The 13,709-nt window shown below is 45.6% G+C and overlaps 1 protein-coding gene across 3 annotated transcripts in view; it reads right to left on the minus strand.

Annotated features, from left to right (window-relative positions):
* The window catches only part of PIGN (phosphatidylinositol glycan anchor biosynthesis class N), a 1,975,532-nt gene that overhangs the window by 395,356 nt on the left and 1,566,467 nt on the right, over nt 1-13,709 (minus strand). For all 3 annotated transcript variants that reach the window (XM_069613664.1, XM_069613662.1, XM_069613663.1), the window contains one exon: nt 3,151-3,253. In XM_069613664.1, coding sequence (XP_069469765.1) covers nt 3,151-3,253 — 103 coding nt within the window. The remainder of the gene's footprint in view (nt 1-3,150; nt 3,254-13,709) is intronic.

Consider the following 13,709-nt stretch of genomic DNA (forward strand, 5'->3'; position numbering starts at 1 on the left):
CCTTTATCCCCATTGGTTTTTGCGTTGGCACTGGAATCCTTGGCGCAGCAGGTCCGCCTTCATCCAAACATCCAGGGCTTCGAAATTTGGGGGACATTGTCACAAAATTGCGCTATACACGGATGATGTGCTCTGTTTTCTGAACAATGCACTCAGCTCACTCCCGGTCCTCATGGATTTATTGACCCAATTTGCATCGGTCTCTGGGTTTGCGGTAAATCCTACAAAGTCAATGGGCATGGGTCTATCCGAATCGCCCACCACCTTGGCTGCCCTTAAGAGCACATACCCCTATCGCTGGGTGACCACAGACATTCCCTACCTGGGAATACAGTTGACCCCAACATATGCAGGGCTGCTGAAGTCTAATATTCCCTATCTCCTGAAGGAAGCCAAGGATTGGCTACAGAGATGGGTCTCGCAAGACATATCATGGCTGGGACGTGTCAGTGCAGTCAAAATGCCCCTCCTCCCAAGGCTTCTATATACTTTTCATGCCCTCCCCGTAATGATCCCTGAATGCGATATTCTTGAGCTACAAAAGGAAATAGGTCAATTCGTATGGCGAGGTAAAAAGCCCAGACTCCCTCACAGGCTCCTCACGAGAGGGAAAATGCAAGGCGGCCGGGGGCTCCCCTCAATCCCCCAATACTACCGTGCAGTCCAAGTGGCTGCAATGCTGAACTGGACGGACACAACTGAGCCCCCTAAATGGTGGGCTATTGAACAGGCAGCAATCCCACCCCCACTAAAATATCTTCCATTCCTCCCAAGGGATACACGCAAGCAGCAAGACTCCATGTTGCCCACCATACTAACAACACTGCAGTGCTGGCACCAGGCCTGTGCGCGATGAGGGTTTGCGTCGGCCTTGGCACCCTCGCGCCAGTAAGCCAAAACCTGGCCTTTAACCCTGGCCTCAAGGCCAGCTGCTTTGGGCTCTGGTCACCGGATGAGCCCCTAAGATCACGAGACTTATTACTAGGCTCATAGAATAGCCACCTGCTATCGTCTCTTAGAAAACATCTCTGGGGAAGAGAAACTCCCTTATATGCTGGCGTGGCAGAGGGAACTGGGGGTGGAGATAACTGGGGAATCCTGGAAAAGGATATGGTTCAGAGCCCAGAAGATCTCCCACTGATCCACCGTGAAGGAGGGGGCCCTTAAACTCGGTTTTCGATGGTATCTATCCCCACATCGTTTTCATGCAATGAATCCCGATTATCCAGACACATGCTGGCATGGATGTGGGGGAAGAGGCGACTTAGCCCACCTGTGGTGGCACTGCCCAATCATACAATTCTTTGGGTTGGAGATAAGATCTAAGATTAAGGAAGTCACTGGCGCTTTGCTCCCCATGGACCCATGTATCCTACTATTGGGCGATGTGCCCGAAGACGGATCATTCCCGATGTCTGGCCCCAGGGTTAAATTGATCTCACAGCTACTCTCGGCAGCCCGAATTATACAGGCGCAGTTTTGGAAGGACGTAGAGGGACCGCACATAGCATACTGGTGGGTCAAGGTGTGGGAATTACTAGGGATGGAAAAGCTTACAGCCACAGTGGAGGGGAAGCTGCCTACGTTTTCGCGTATATGGGGGCCATTTTTACACTATGTGGCAGACAAGGAGCAGATGTTTTTTCAACCAAGACTTTTGAAACACCTTTTGAACCTGTGATGTGATGACTGGCATGATGTACTTGATAATTGACGTTGTACTTGGCGTTGTGTTTTTTTTCCTTTTCTTTCTTTTTCTGTTATTGTTCTATTTTGTTAATTTCTTAGCCTGTACTCACATGTTGATTAGCCGTTTTGAGCAAAACAGGTACACAGTTACAAGTTTGAAAAATGAAATTTCAATGTCATGATGTATTTTAATGACTTCATAATGTTGCAATATACTAGCTGTAATTCATGTTGATCGAAATTTCAATAAAAATGACATGACAAAACAAAAGAAATGTGTCAGAGGGGATGTGGTATGGTAGGGTCTTGGAGCCATATCTGGTGGGAATGTTCGCACATTCAGAGCTTTTTGGTTACAATATTAGAGGCATTAAAGAGGACTCTGCGGACAGAGGAAGTTTGGAACATAGGGCTGGCACTTCTGAGAATAGGTGCCCACCTCGGGGACCTACCTACCAAAACAGAGCGTAAAGTCTACCTTATTCTGATGATAGTGGGCGTCCTGTCAGTTGCGCAACAATGGAAATCAAAAGATTCGCCATTGGAGCATGAATGGGTGGGCGAGGTGCGGAGCTTTGTGACCATGGAAGCGGTGTCCCACTCACTACGAGGAGACCACCAAGGCTTTCTAGCAGATCGGGCAATAGTTTTGGAGTATCTCAAGGAAGGGCTGATGTGGGCCTGGTGTCCACAAAGAACAAGGCTTTTGGAACTAAATGAAACATTCAGTTTTGCTAGAACATGGACGAACATGGAGATGGGGCTGAAGTTAACTGAAAGAGGAGCTAAAAGGCGGTGCTCAAGGAAATAAAGTGGACTGGAGGTGTTTGAACTCACAACCGGACCGGCGAGGAGTTTGTTTGTAATGTTAAACTGAAAAGGTTAATAAAAATTATATGGAAAAAAAAGAAGTGTTTTAGCAATGTATGTCAGAGTTGTTTTGACACAACAATTCTTCATGGCATTTTAGCTCTAACAGACACTGTTTATTACTAAACATTATTGCGGGAATGTAGCTTCAAATCCAGAATACAGACATTCTCAAAAAATATTTGTTCAGAAATGCTTAGTACAATTCCTTGGGCCAGACTTCCACTTAGGTGGCTGGGAGCCATCATGTTAGCCAAGAGATCTTACCGACGGTGGAAAATGGTAGGAAATAGTTTTAAAATGTTCTTAACCTACAGCCAAACAACAAACTAGACAGAAAACAGTGAGGCAACATCAAGGTATTAATTAAGGCAAAGCCAAAAGGACGGACACATGCCTGCAAAGTGGAACGATTGCATCTAGAAAACTATGTTTTATGAACAAGCACATATCATACGAGGCAATGAGTTTATAGTGTTATTTATAACACACTTCCCACATGAGGCGGAAGAGGGGAGGTGGGGATTGTGGGTGCGATAGTGTATCAATGAATATATATATATATATATTTATATATGACATTGTGTTTACCTTCTGCCTCACTGGCAGTCTATCGGTCTGCACCACTTCTTGTTCTATGTTTAGCCATACATACATCAAGCAGGACAGAATGAGTGGAAACAGGGCTTCGTATCTAAGGCAAAAACAAACGGAGCGAATGTCATTTATTACAAAACCTTTTTTTTTTTTTTTTCCTAACTGTAATACTCGACTGATGGACCAGAAATAGAAGCCATGGGAACTTGACAGGTGCAGTTAGCCTGTGAGAAAACGCTCTTGACTGTGTGCCCACTTTGGACCTTCGGCAGTCTCCGTTAGGACTCACCCGTGTCATAAATATATCGTACACGCTCCACCCCATTTTTCACGATAGAACTGAAAACATACCATTTATGTGAGTCAAACATTTTTAATGTTAGGCACTTAATGAACAAGTGTGAATATTATCGTCTGACCAGGCTAATTAACAAACTTACTATGAATGAAGGAACGAGAAATAAATGTACCTCGAAAAATGTATAACAAATATTCACATATTCCCAACCATTACTCCTTCATGAAAAACTCCCTTATGGCCCTGAACAGGGGAAGCACATTTTCTCCAGACAGACACAATAACCATTACGTTGAATAGCTGAATCCTAGACTCATTGCTTTACCTATCCCTCTTACCATCAGTTGCAAATTCCATGGCAGTGCTGGACTGCATTTATAAAGGGTGCTGCAAAGATGTGGATGACCATGTTCACTGCAATACATACATCTTGCAGAGGACACAGCCAATGAAATTAGAACCCTAGACAGTTAATATCTCTTTAGAAAAAACAATACAAAATAAGACCAAATGTTTCAAGATGTGCTGAGTGCTGTTTTTCAAAAGCAGAAATCCCTCAGGGTACCTGGTGGAGCAGTCTCCCACCACCAGAATAGGTCAACTTCCCACCTTGAAGGGGCTTAAGGGTCACATAATATCCCTTTCCATGAGAGAAGGGGGTACCAATAATAGGGAGGGAATGTATAGGGGGTCCTCCTACTTCAATACAGGAGGTCTTCTGACAAATCAAGTATGTCTCACAGAACTCTTTAGTCTATTTCTAATACCTGGTTAATATAAGCAATTTAAGACCTGCTCCTGAGTTTTTGCAATCCCCCGGTAACTAACAGTGATATGGAAGGCACACACTCCAGATACTTTTGTAGCTGGCCACATTCCCCTTTTGAATTGTTTTTGGCCCAGTACAACAGACCCTTCTGTTCAATAACGAGGGTCCCTGATTGTTAGTGGCTTCCTCCTGAGTCAAAACGTCTCCAAAGCATGTCGGAGAGACTGATCATTTCTTTGAGCTTCCCCAAGCTCAGGGGAAATCACTCTCTCTTCCCCAGAAAGGAGTGGAGTGAGCCCCAGCTCTTTTTGGCTCCACTCTTTGATCTTGGGGAAATGTACTGGATGGATATAAGCAAAACCCTTCTCCTCGGAGGAAGTCAGACTTAGAAGAAGTATTAAAACTATCTCAGGAACAAAACATAATGCACAAATCAACAGGGTCCCTGGCCCTCCTACGTACTTTAGAAAGGGGGTAGGCTCCTGGTTGGCTATTAGATCATGTTCCAACCCTTCTCTTCCATGTTAATTTCTCCTGCCCCTACATATAGCCCTGACATTGAGGGATCTGACCATAAATACCCCCAGGAAGAGTAATTTTAATCTCTCTACACCACAAGGACCGGCCGTGAAGGGTTGGCTGGGTCTTAGCAGCTACTAGGGTCATATCCAGATGCTTCCAAGCAAACCCTTTGGGGAAGGGTATCACTGGACTACACCCTAGCTACTCATTGGGTCTGAGGAGATGAGTACAAGTGAACCTTTTAGTTGGGTTGTGTTAATCCAACTTCTGACACAATAGACCACAGCTGAGAAATCCACAGATAATGTGTGACTTACAAAGTACGGTATAAATATGTTAATGAACAACACAAATAAATACAGATTTATGGGTGGACTCGGTAGAAGAATACAGGGCTTTCAAAATAAACAAAATGAATCAATTTGGATTGCTTGAGGATCGTAGTCTATCAGTTTATCTCCTACTTCACAGGGGCTCTGCTTCCTGGCGGTCAAACATAGAAAAAGCACAGTGAATGAGGGTTTAGGTGTCCCCTGCTCTTTTTCCTAGGACTGCTTGAGGTCTTTCTTTGCCATTACCGTAAACAGGATGCTGAGGTCACTCTAGGTCAAAGATCTGCAAAATGTGTCTCTGCAGATGTTTTGGACTGCATATCCCATCATCATTATCCATCAGTCAATGGTGGACGAACATGGGAGTTGTAGTTCAAAACATCTGGAGAGCCAACGTTTGCAGGCCCCTGCATTTGGTGGTCCACCGCACATGCTGTAGAGGTGGGGTGCGGTCCTGCTTTACAACTCTTGCAGCCTTTGCATTAGATTCTACAAGATCTCATTGAGGGACTGCCACCGTCTTTGCCAGCACAGTATGGACATGTGCACACTTTTCATAACATCTTTTCTACTTTCTCAGTCAATTCAGAGTTATTTTGGGAAAATATAAAATGTTCATAAAATCAGTATTAAAATACAACAATATTCATTACAAACAATAAAAGCATCAAAACAAATTCATCAACACAAGTGGTGATTCAGAAATCAAACAACATCATGTTCCTAGCACATAGTTTAATTAATTCATGACATTTTCGAATTCCGGAATGCAGGCAGCAGCATAATCCTGCAGCTCCTGGCCCTCTCCTGTATATGGATAATTGGAAATACTGAACTCTAAGAAGAAGGTTGATATCGCTGACAACCCAATCCCTAAGTAACACAAGGCAACTACAGAGATGGGCGAGGTCCCTAGCCCACAAGATATTTCCTCCCTACTCCTGAAAGTGGCTCAAGACCTGGGGAAAGTGGCCCAAGATGTGGGGGATGATAAATCTTCCATGGAGGACCTGTCTCTGAAAGTAACCCAGATAGACAGCCGAGTCTCCGTCTTGGAAACTGGCACAGCTTCAATGTCATCAGAAATTTCTGAATGTTTCAGAGCATACAAAAATCGGAAAGAAGATTTTCATAAGGGGAGAGAGAAAACCATGGAGAAAGATCTGAAAATCAGAAGTAAAAATGTGCAGATTGTGAGAGTGGATGAAAAAGCTGATGAAGACTTTGTTCAAGTGGTGGTTGAGATACTGAAAGTTACTTTCAAATGTGAGTACATTGCCTCAGTGGATATAGACAACGTCTACAACGTAGGCAGGAAAGTGGGCCCAAAAGCAAGGCAGACCCTGATCTCCCTTACGAATACCAGAACCAAGGACGATATCTTGAGGGCGGCAAGTAGCAAAGAAATTGCCTACTTCAGAGGCAATCGGATTTATGTTTACCCATATTACCCAAAAGAAGTTTTGTTAATCAGAAAGTCTTTTAAAGGGCCAAAGGACTTGGCAAGATCTCTGGGTGTGAAGGCCTTCCTAAACAGGGTCAACTTGCTGACATTGGTGTTTCCTGAAGGTGAGAAAAGTACTTCTGACCCTAATGAAGCTATGAAGTGGCTGGATGCTTTCAAAAACAACTCTACTGCAATGGATTAATGTAGTCCTGAACAAAGCCATCTCTATTGGGTTTGATCTTAAACCTTGTTGTAACTATATAATTTAACTTGATATGATATTACGGCAGGAAAATGGCGCAGCATTGAATTTCAGTTCAACGTCTATTTATTTGAAAAAAGCTCACTGTCTTTCTTCATGCATCGGCAATGCGGCAAGAATAGAGAAAAGGATCTTGAACGTCGCTTTCTACATGCGTCCGGTCAGCTGATCATAGTTACAGAATACAACAGAAGGGACGACAGAGATAAGCGGATAACTGTCTGGCCCAATGGTTGTGCTGAGAGGATGGGCGACACACCGACAATATGAGGTATGACGCGGGTTCGCCATTGCAATTCGGTGGATTATAACAACTTATTGACTTGTTAACCAGCATCCGGTTCGTACAATGGTTGTGTTATGGGGGTGATACGATCTGATGGGCGGTCTTACAGGGCTTTCGCCAATAATTAAGCCAAAGTTGATTTCCCAAATCACATTGATATGCGCTACTTCCACCTGGGAAAGAACAGATTTGCCCTCAGAGACCGCGTGCTGTCGATCATCTCTATATCCCACACAACGGTTTATTTACTATGGCCTCTGTCATCTTCAATAAAATTAAAAAACAGTGTCTCTAATATGTAAAGGTTTAATACAATATGCAATTTGATGTAATGCCTGGAACGAGTTAACACTCCAATGAAATGAGATCACATTGAGGATTTTTACAAATTGTATACATCCCGATTGGTTACTGAATCGAGTTAAAGGTTGCCTGTATATGATTATCAGTTCTAGCGGAGTAAGAATGATCTTAAAATGCTAGCGTACTATGAAAGTTGAAGGCAATTTGTGGGAAACCAATGAATTGATGCTATGTGCTGTATGGCAGCCTGATGTGTTGATGACAAGTGGTTGGAAAATAAATGGAGGGTTGCGGGTTGGTGAGTTGAGAATGTTGTAAATTTGTTAGGATAGGTAATTTATATCGATAATACCTAACTCAAGGTGTTTGTAACCTATATTCAGGTTTATAATAATTAATTTTTAAAATGATCACATAATATAGAAGAGGGTTAACAAATTGGCAATGTGAAGGGAGCCAATGAATTGGTGATAGGTGCTGATTTGTAACCAAATATAGAGGTACTTACATGAGGCTGAAACTAACGGAGGGATGTTGGGGGGTGAGTTAGGTATGTTGATAATATGTTAGCGAAGGCCAGGTACAGGTTTTAGTTGATCATTCCTAATTCAAAGGGTCTGGAACCGAACTGTGGAGGGAAGCAAGTGAAATGAAATTAAGCAATGTCCCAAAGTTTATATTATGCTAGTTAGAACAAATTTAGGTTCAATGTTCAATTTTTGGGGATTAACACCGCAAGTAAGGTTCCAGGAAATTCCTCAAGTGACCCACTAATGGCAAGATTAGATGGGGATGGCATAGGTTTTCAGGAGGGTTATTGCGGGTACTGGTATGTTAGGGAGTAGTTTCTTACCTGTAACTCCATTTCTCCAGCATTGGTATCTTTCATGGATTCACATGCTTAGAATATTCCCCGTCGTCAGGCTGGGAATCCTCGGTAAATTATATAGACCTTTTCCATAGGAAAAATTTCGACACTTTTGTGTCCTATCTACGTCGTTTTGGGCCGTGTACGCCTGCGCCACTAGGACGTAGAGGTATAAGTAGCCCAAGTACGGTGGATCGATCACTAAAGCTGGTATTTCTGACAGTCGTCGAGCCGAAGTAATAGCCACCAGAAAAGCCAATTTCCACGACAAAAATTTCAATGATGACGATGACATCGGTTCAAAAGGGGCCTTCATCAGCGCTGCCAGAACCAGGTTAAGACTCTAGCTTGGAGGAAACTTTTTCGCGGGAGGAAAGGTTCGGAACAATCCTTTAAGGAAATGTTTAATCAGCCGGTCACTAAATAACAGAGCTGAATGTCTCTTCCGAGTAAATCTCGAAATGGCAGCCAGATGCACTTTTATGGATGAAACAGACAAGCCTTTTTGAGCTAGGAGTAGCAAGTATGGTAGAAGCTGTTCCGGTGTGATATTAAGCGGGACCAAACCAGGTTGACCTGCGCACCATGTGCAGAATCTCTTCCATTTGTATGAATATGAAGTGTTCGTGGACGGCGCCCTCGCCGCTTGCAAAATGCGACGACAGTCTGCTGGAATCTCTAACATGCCAAACTCGTAGAAATCAGGAGCCAGGCTGTCAGACTGAGGCTGCCGGGGTCGTGATGCCAAACAATCCCTTTCTCCTGAGACAGAAGGTTCGGGATTTTCTGGAACCTCATTGGTTCTGCCGCTGAAAGATGGAGTAGATCGGAGAACCAGACTTGCCTGGCCCAGTACGGGGCCACCAGGATCACCCGACATGGTTATCTGTGGATCCATTGCAGCGTCCGACGTATGAGCGGAAACGGGGGAAAGGCATACAGAAACTTGTCCGTCCACGGGAAAGAGAACGCTTCCCCTAGTGAGTCTTGCTGTGGCCACCTGCTCGCGTATTGTGGGCATTTCTTGTTGTCTCTCGTCGCAAAGAGATCGAGGGCCGGACGACCCCATTTCTCAAAGACACGGTGTAGTTGTTGGTCGTTCAGTTCCCATTCATGTAGTCGATTCATCTCCCTGTTGAGAGAGTCTGCTTGCACGTTTTTGACTCCTGGCAAGTGGAACGCCAATAGATATATCTTCTGCTGAAGGGCCCGATGCCAGATCTCCTGGGCTTCGGTTGATAGAGTTCTGGAACGAGTTCCTCCCTGTTTCCTTAGATAAAACATTGTTGCTGTGTTGTCTGTCATAATCCGTACAACTGATCACTTTATCCTTGGAAGAAAGGACTTCAGGGCCCAACGCACCGCCCTTAATTCCAGCACATTGATATGAAGGCCGGACTCCTCCGATGACCAACGACCCTTGAACCTGTAGGGAATCCAGATGAGCTCCCCATCCAGTTAGAGAAGCATCCGTCACCACTGTCATCTGGAACACCGGTTCCAGCAAGGGCATTTCCTTTGTCAGATTTATGGAAACTCTCCACCATTGAAGCGCCTGCACGAGTTTGCTGTTGATGGTCATTTTGTCCGACCAACGCCCTTGACTCTGTGCCCATCGATCCGCCAAGAATTCCTGAATCGGTCTCATGAAGAGACGACAATTGTTGATTAAGGGTATGCAGGACGACATGGTCCCCAGTAGGGACATGTACCTTCGCACTGACACTCTGGTGTCGACTTTCCAATTCGATGCTTTTTGCTGCAGTTTCAGAACCCTTTCGACGGATGGCTTTACCAGTCCTGACTGCGTCTGGAATTCCGCCCCCAGAAAGACCAAGGTCCTTGATGGCAATAAGGAGGACTTTTCGAAGTTTATTGCAAAGCCCAAACGTTGTAGGAGGCCCATGGTGGAATTTAGACTTTCATGTGTCCTTTCCGGAGACAATCCCCTCACTAGCCAATAGTCCAGATAAGGGTACACATGATGACCTTCTTTCCTTAACCAGGCTGCTACTGGAGCCAGACACTTCGTGAACGTCCTGGGAGACGATTTCAGTCCGAATGGGAGGACCTTGAACTGATAGGAATCTTTTGTGTCGTTGACGCATCGGGATATGGAAGTATGCGTCCTGAAGGTCGAACGGATCACTTCTTGGAGTGTAAGCATCTTGAATTTTAGATTCTTGAGCAGTTTGTTGAGAGCTCATAGATCTAGAATGGGACGCCATTTTCCATTGGGTTTCTTGACGACAAAGTAACGGGAGTACACTCCCTGTCCTCTTTCTGCCACCGGGACCAGTTCTATAGCCCCTTTCTGCAGCATAAGCGCCACCTCTTGCATTAGTATTTGAAGGTGGGGCTGCATCGAGAACACCGGTGGAATGCGTGGTGGCTTGCCCTTGAACTGTAGAGAATGGCCCAGATGTATCGTATCCAAAACCCCTTGGTCTGTTATGCGCGCCCACTCGTCGACGTGACGAGACACTCTGCCCCCCAGGACGTTCTGTAAGTTGTCATTGCTGGCTTTTGCCCTGTTTATCCTTCGTCGACGAGGAGTAGGTGCCTCATCGTCTGGAGGATTGGTAATCTCTGCCTTTACGAGTAGCTTGGGCTGCACGTCTGTAGCCTTGGGAAGAGTAGGAGGGTCTGCTGAAACCTCGGTCTCTAGATGGTCCAAACCGGGAGTTACCTGATGCTCCTCTGAAGGGACGAAAGGAACGAAAATTCCTACCACTCTGGAGGGCTCCAAGGGAACGAGCCGTGTCAGAATCTTCTTTCATGCCCTTCAAGGCTTCATCCACTTTCTCCCCAAACAGGTGTTCTCCTTCGCACGGCATATCCATTACCTTATATTGTACCTCTGGTCTGAACGTCGTGCACTTAAGCCAGGCTTGCCTTCATAACACTACGCCATTGTTGATTTGCTTAAAGCCTGATTCCGCCAGGTCGACAGCAATGTTAATGGAATGATTGGAAGCCCCTTCTCCCTCACGTACGAGCAGCATGGCAGACTTCCTGTGTTCCTCCGGCATATGGTCCAAGATAGGAGCTAGCCGATGCCACATCTCCCTATCATACCTGGCCATAATAGCCAGGGAGTTGGCTGCTTTAACTGTAGTCGCTCCAACCGATAGCACTTTCTTCCCAAAAGCATCTTGTCTCCTGGCTTTGTTGTCTGGCGGGGTCGTGCATTTGTGTTGCGACCTTGCCTTTCTGGCCGCCGCCACGGATACCACTGATTCCGGCAAAGGTTGAGACGTCAAGCACATGGGAGTCGATTCCGGAGCCTTGAATTTCTTTTCTAATCGACCTTTTACTGCCGATTCTGAAAAGGGGTGACGCATGGTTTTTAGTCCCTCCTGCCAGACATGGTCTAAAATGGGGATAGCAAATATCGCCTTTCTTCTTTTGCCCATATGATCAAACAGAAAACAATCTTTTTTCTCTTCTTCTGGGACTAGGCCAAATTCCGCGCATGCCTTACCCATCATGGCATGGAAAGCACCCACATCATCAGGTGGGGATGGCTGCGCCGGGTTCTTCGGAGTTTCCATCTCCGCTTCAGAGTCCCATGTAGGGTCCCTTGAGGGGGATAACGAGATGTCTGAACCGGACCCTTCACTTTCCGACTCTGATAGGTCACCTTCTTCCTGTGGACGAGAACGATCTTCCTCAACCGGGTAAGCGGTAGGAATTCTGGATGGATGGGGAGGAGCCGGGCCTGGTTCGTCGACGACTGGCGAGGCCTGTAACACTGTCAGGACAAGCTGAGGTAACCGAGTGTCCAACTGCTCCAACAGCTTCTGTAATGTGTTCAACACCTCCAGGGACAGAACAGCCTGGGGATTCAGTAAGGAAGAGGTAACTGGAATGGCATTTCCATTAAAGAGCGGGCCCGAACCAGTTGGTTGTAATCCCAGATCGGTTGGATGTGCGACCGGCTCACGGTTATCCTCCGCCGACGAGATGGAGAAAGCTGCTTCTGGTTGCAGCAAGGCCTCAGGCGGGATCGGATCAAAAACCTCCGATTGCCATCCTACCGACGGGGCCAACGTCGACGATGACATATTTTCCATAGGCGCTGTTTGACCTGACGAAATAGTCGTTGGAAGAGCCGTCGCCGAAGGCAAAGCAGGCGTCGACGACCGGATCGTCGTCGATGAAGTCTGTGGAGCAGGGCCTTGAGGCGTTCCCGTCGTTTTTGACCTCGACTTGTGGGACGAGGACTCTCGACTCGAGGTAGACTTATGACGGTCTCCTGAGGAGGATTTCGATGAGTCTTTTCTCTCCTTTTTAGATGAGGGGGAAGACGACGAAGCCTTATGTGAAGAGGAGGACTTCGCAGGATGTTTCCCCGAGGGGTGTTTTTCAGATGAGCGCGATTTCTTCGCCGGAGGCTCCGCCGACACTGATCGACGAGGGGGGACAGGAGACTTAGATCTCGAGGCTGTAGAGACTACCTCCGATGCCGGGTACGCACCCGCTCCGTCATTGAGCCAAGTAACTAGGCGTCTGTTGCGGTCTTTTAGGGTCTTTTGTGAGAAGCCCTTACAGATCTCACAGGTGTCCGCCGTATGATGAGGGTGAAGGCAGTAAATACAGTCCATATGCCCGTCTCCTTCATATACTTTCTTAAGACCGCATGTAGCACACGGACGAAATAACGCCTTTCCAGACATTCTTCGAAAAGAAACAGTCGAAGAAGAACGCACAACCTAATAAAAAAAAGTAGATACTCGAGGTAATCCCACTACTTTGGAAGACGGTTGAAATCTGAGGGAGCCGCGGGGGCGGGGCTACTTATACCTCTACGTCCTAGTGGCGCAGCCGTACGCGGCCCAAAACGACATAGATAGGACACAAAGTGTCGAAATTTTTCCTATGGAAAAGGTCTATATAATTTACCGAGGATTCCCAGCCTGACGACGGGAAATATTCTAAGCATGTGATTCCATGAAAGATCCAATGATGGAGAAATATATTTTTAATGAGTTTAAATTTTAGTATGAGTTCTAATTTAGGAGAGGTGTCCAGGGCACTGGACAGTTTGGAATGTATTATACAAGTTCATTTTTTTCGTTGTTCTTTGTGTCATGCATCTATTTCAGAGTGGGTGGGTCTGGGTTCACATTTTGTGTATTTTATATGTGAGCAGGAACCATTTGTTAAGTACGGTTTGAGAGTGGAAATTGAAACCAAAATGAATTTGAGGATGGGTAATGAATTGCGAGTGGTTACATGGAATGTAAAGGGTTTGAACAATGTCCAAAAAAGAAAGAAAGTCATGACATATTTAAATGATCTAAAAAGTGTTTCATTCAAGAGACACACCTCCTAAAGGGGGAAATGGATTGTCTGAAGAAAGGATGGATTGGGAGAGTGTATGGATCTTCATTTAATTCAAGATCTAGAGGTGTAGCAGTTTTGATAAAAAAAATGCCCCAATCAACGTATTGAAAGAAGTAT

The sequence above is a fragment of the Ambystoma mexicanum genome, chromosome 5p (assembly GCF_040938575.1).
Source record: "Ambystoma mexicanum isolate Mex_15411 chromosome 5p, UKY_AmexF1_1, whole genome shotgun sequence".
Taxonomy (NCBI): domain Eukaryota; kingdom Metazoa; phylum Chordata; class Amphibia; order Caudata; family Ambystomatidae; genus Ambystoma; species Ambystoma mexicanum.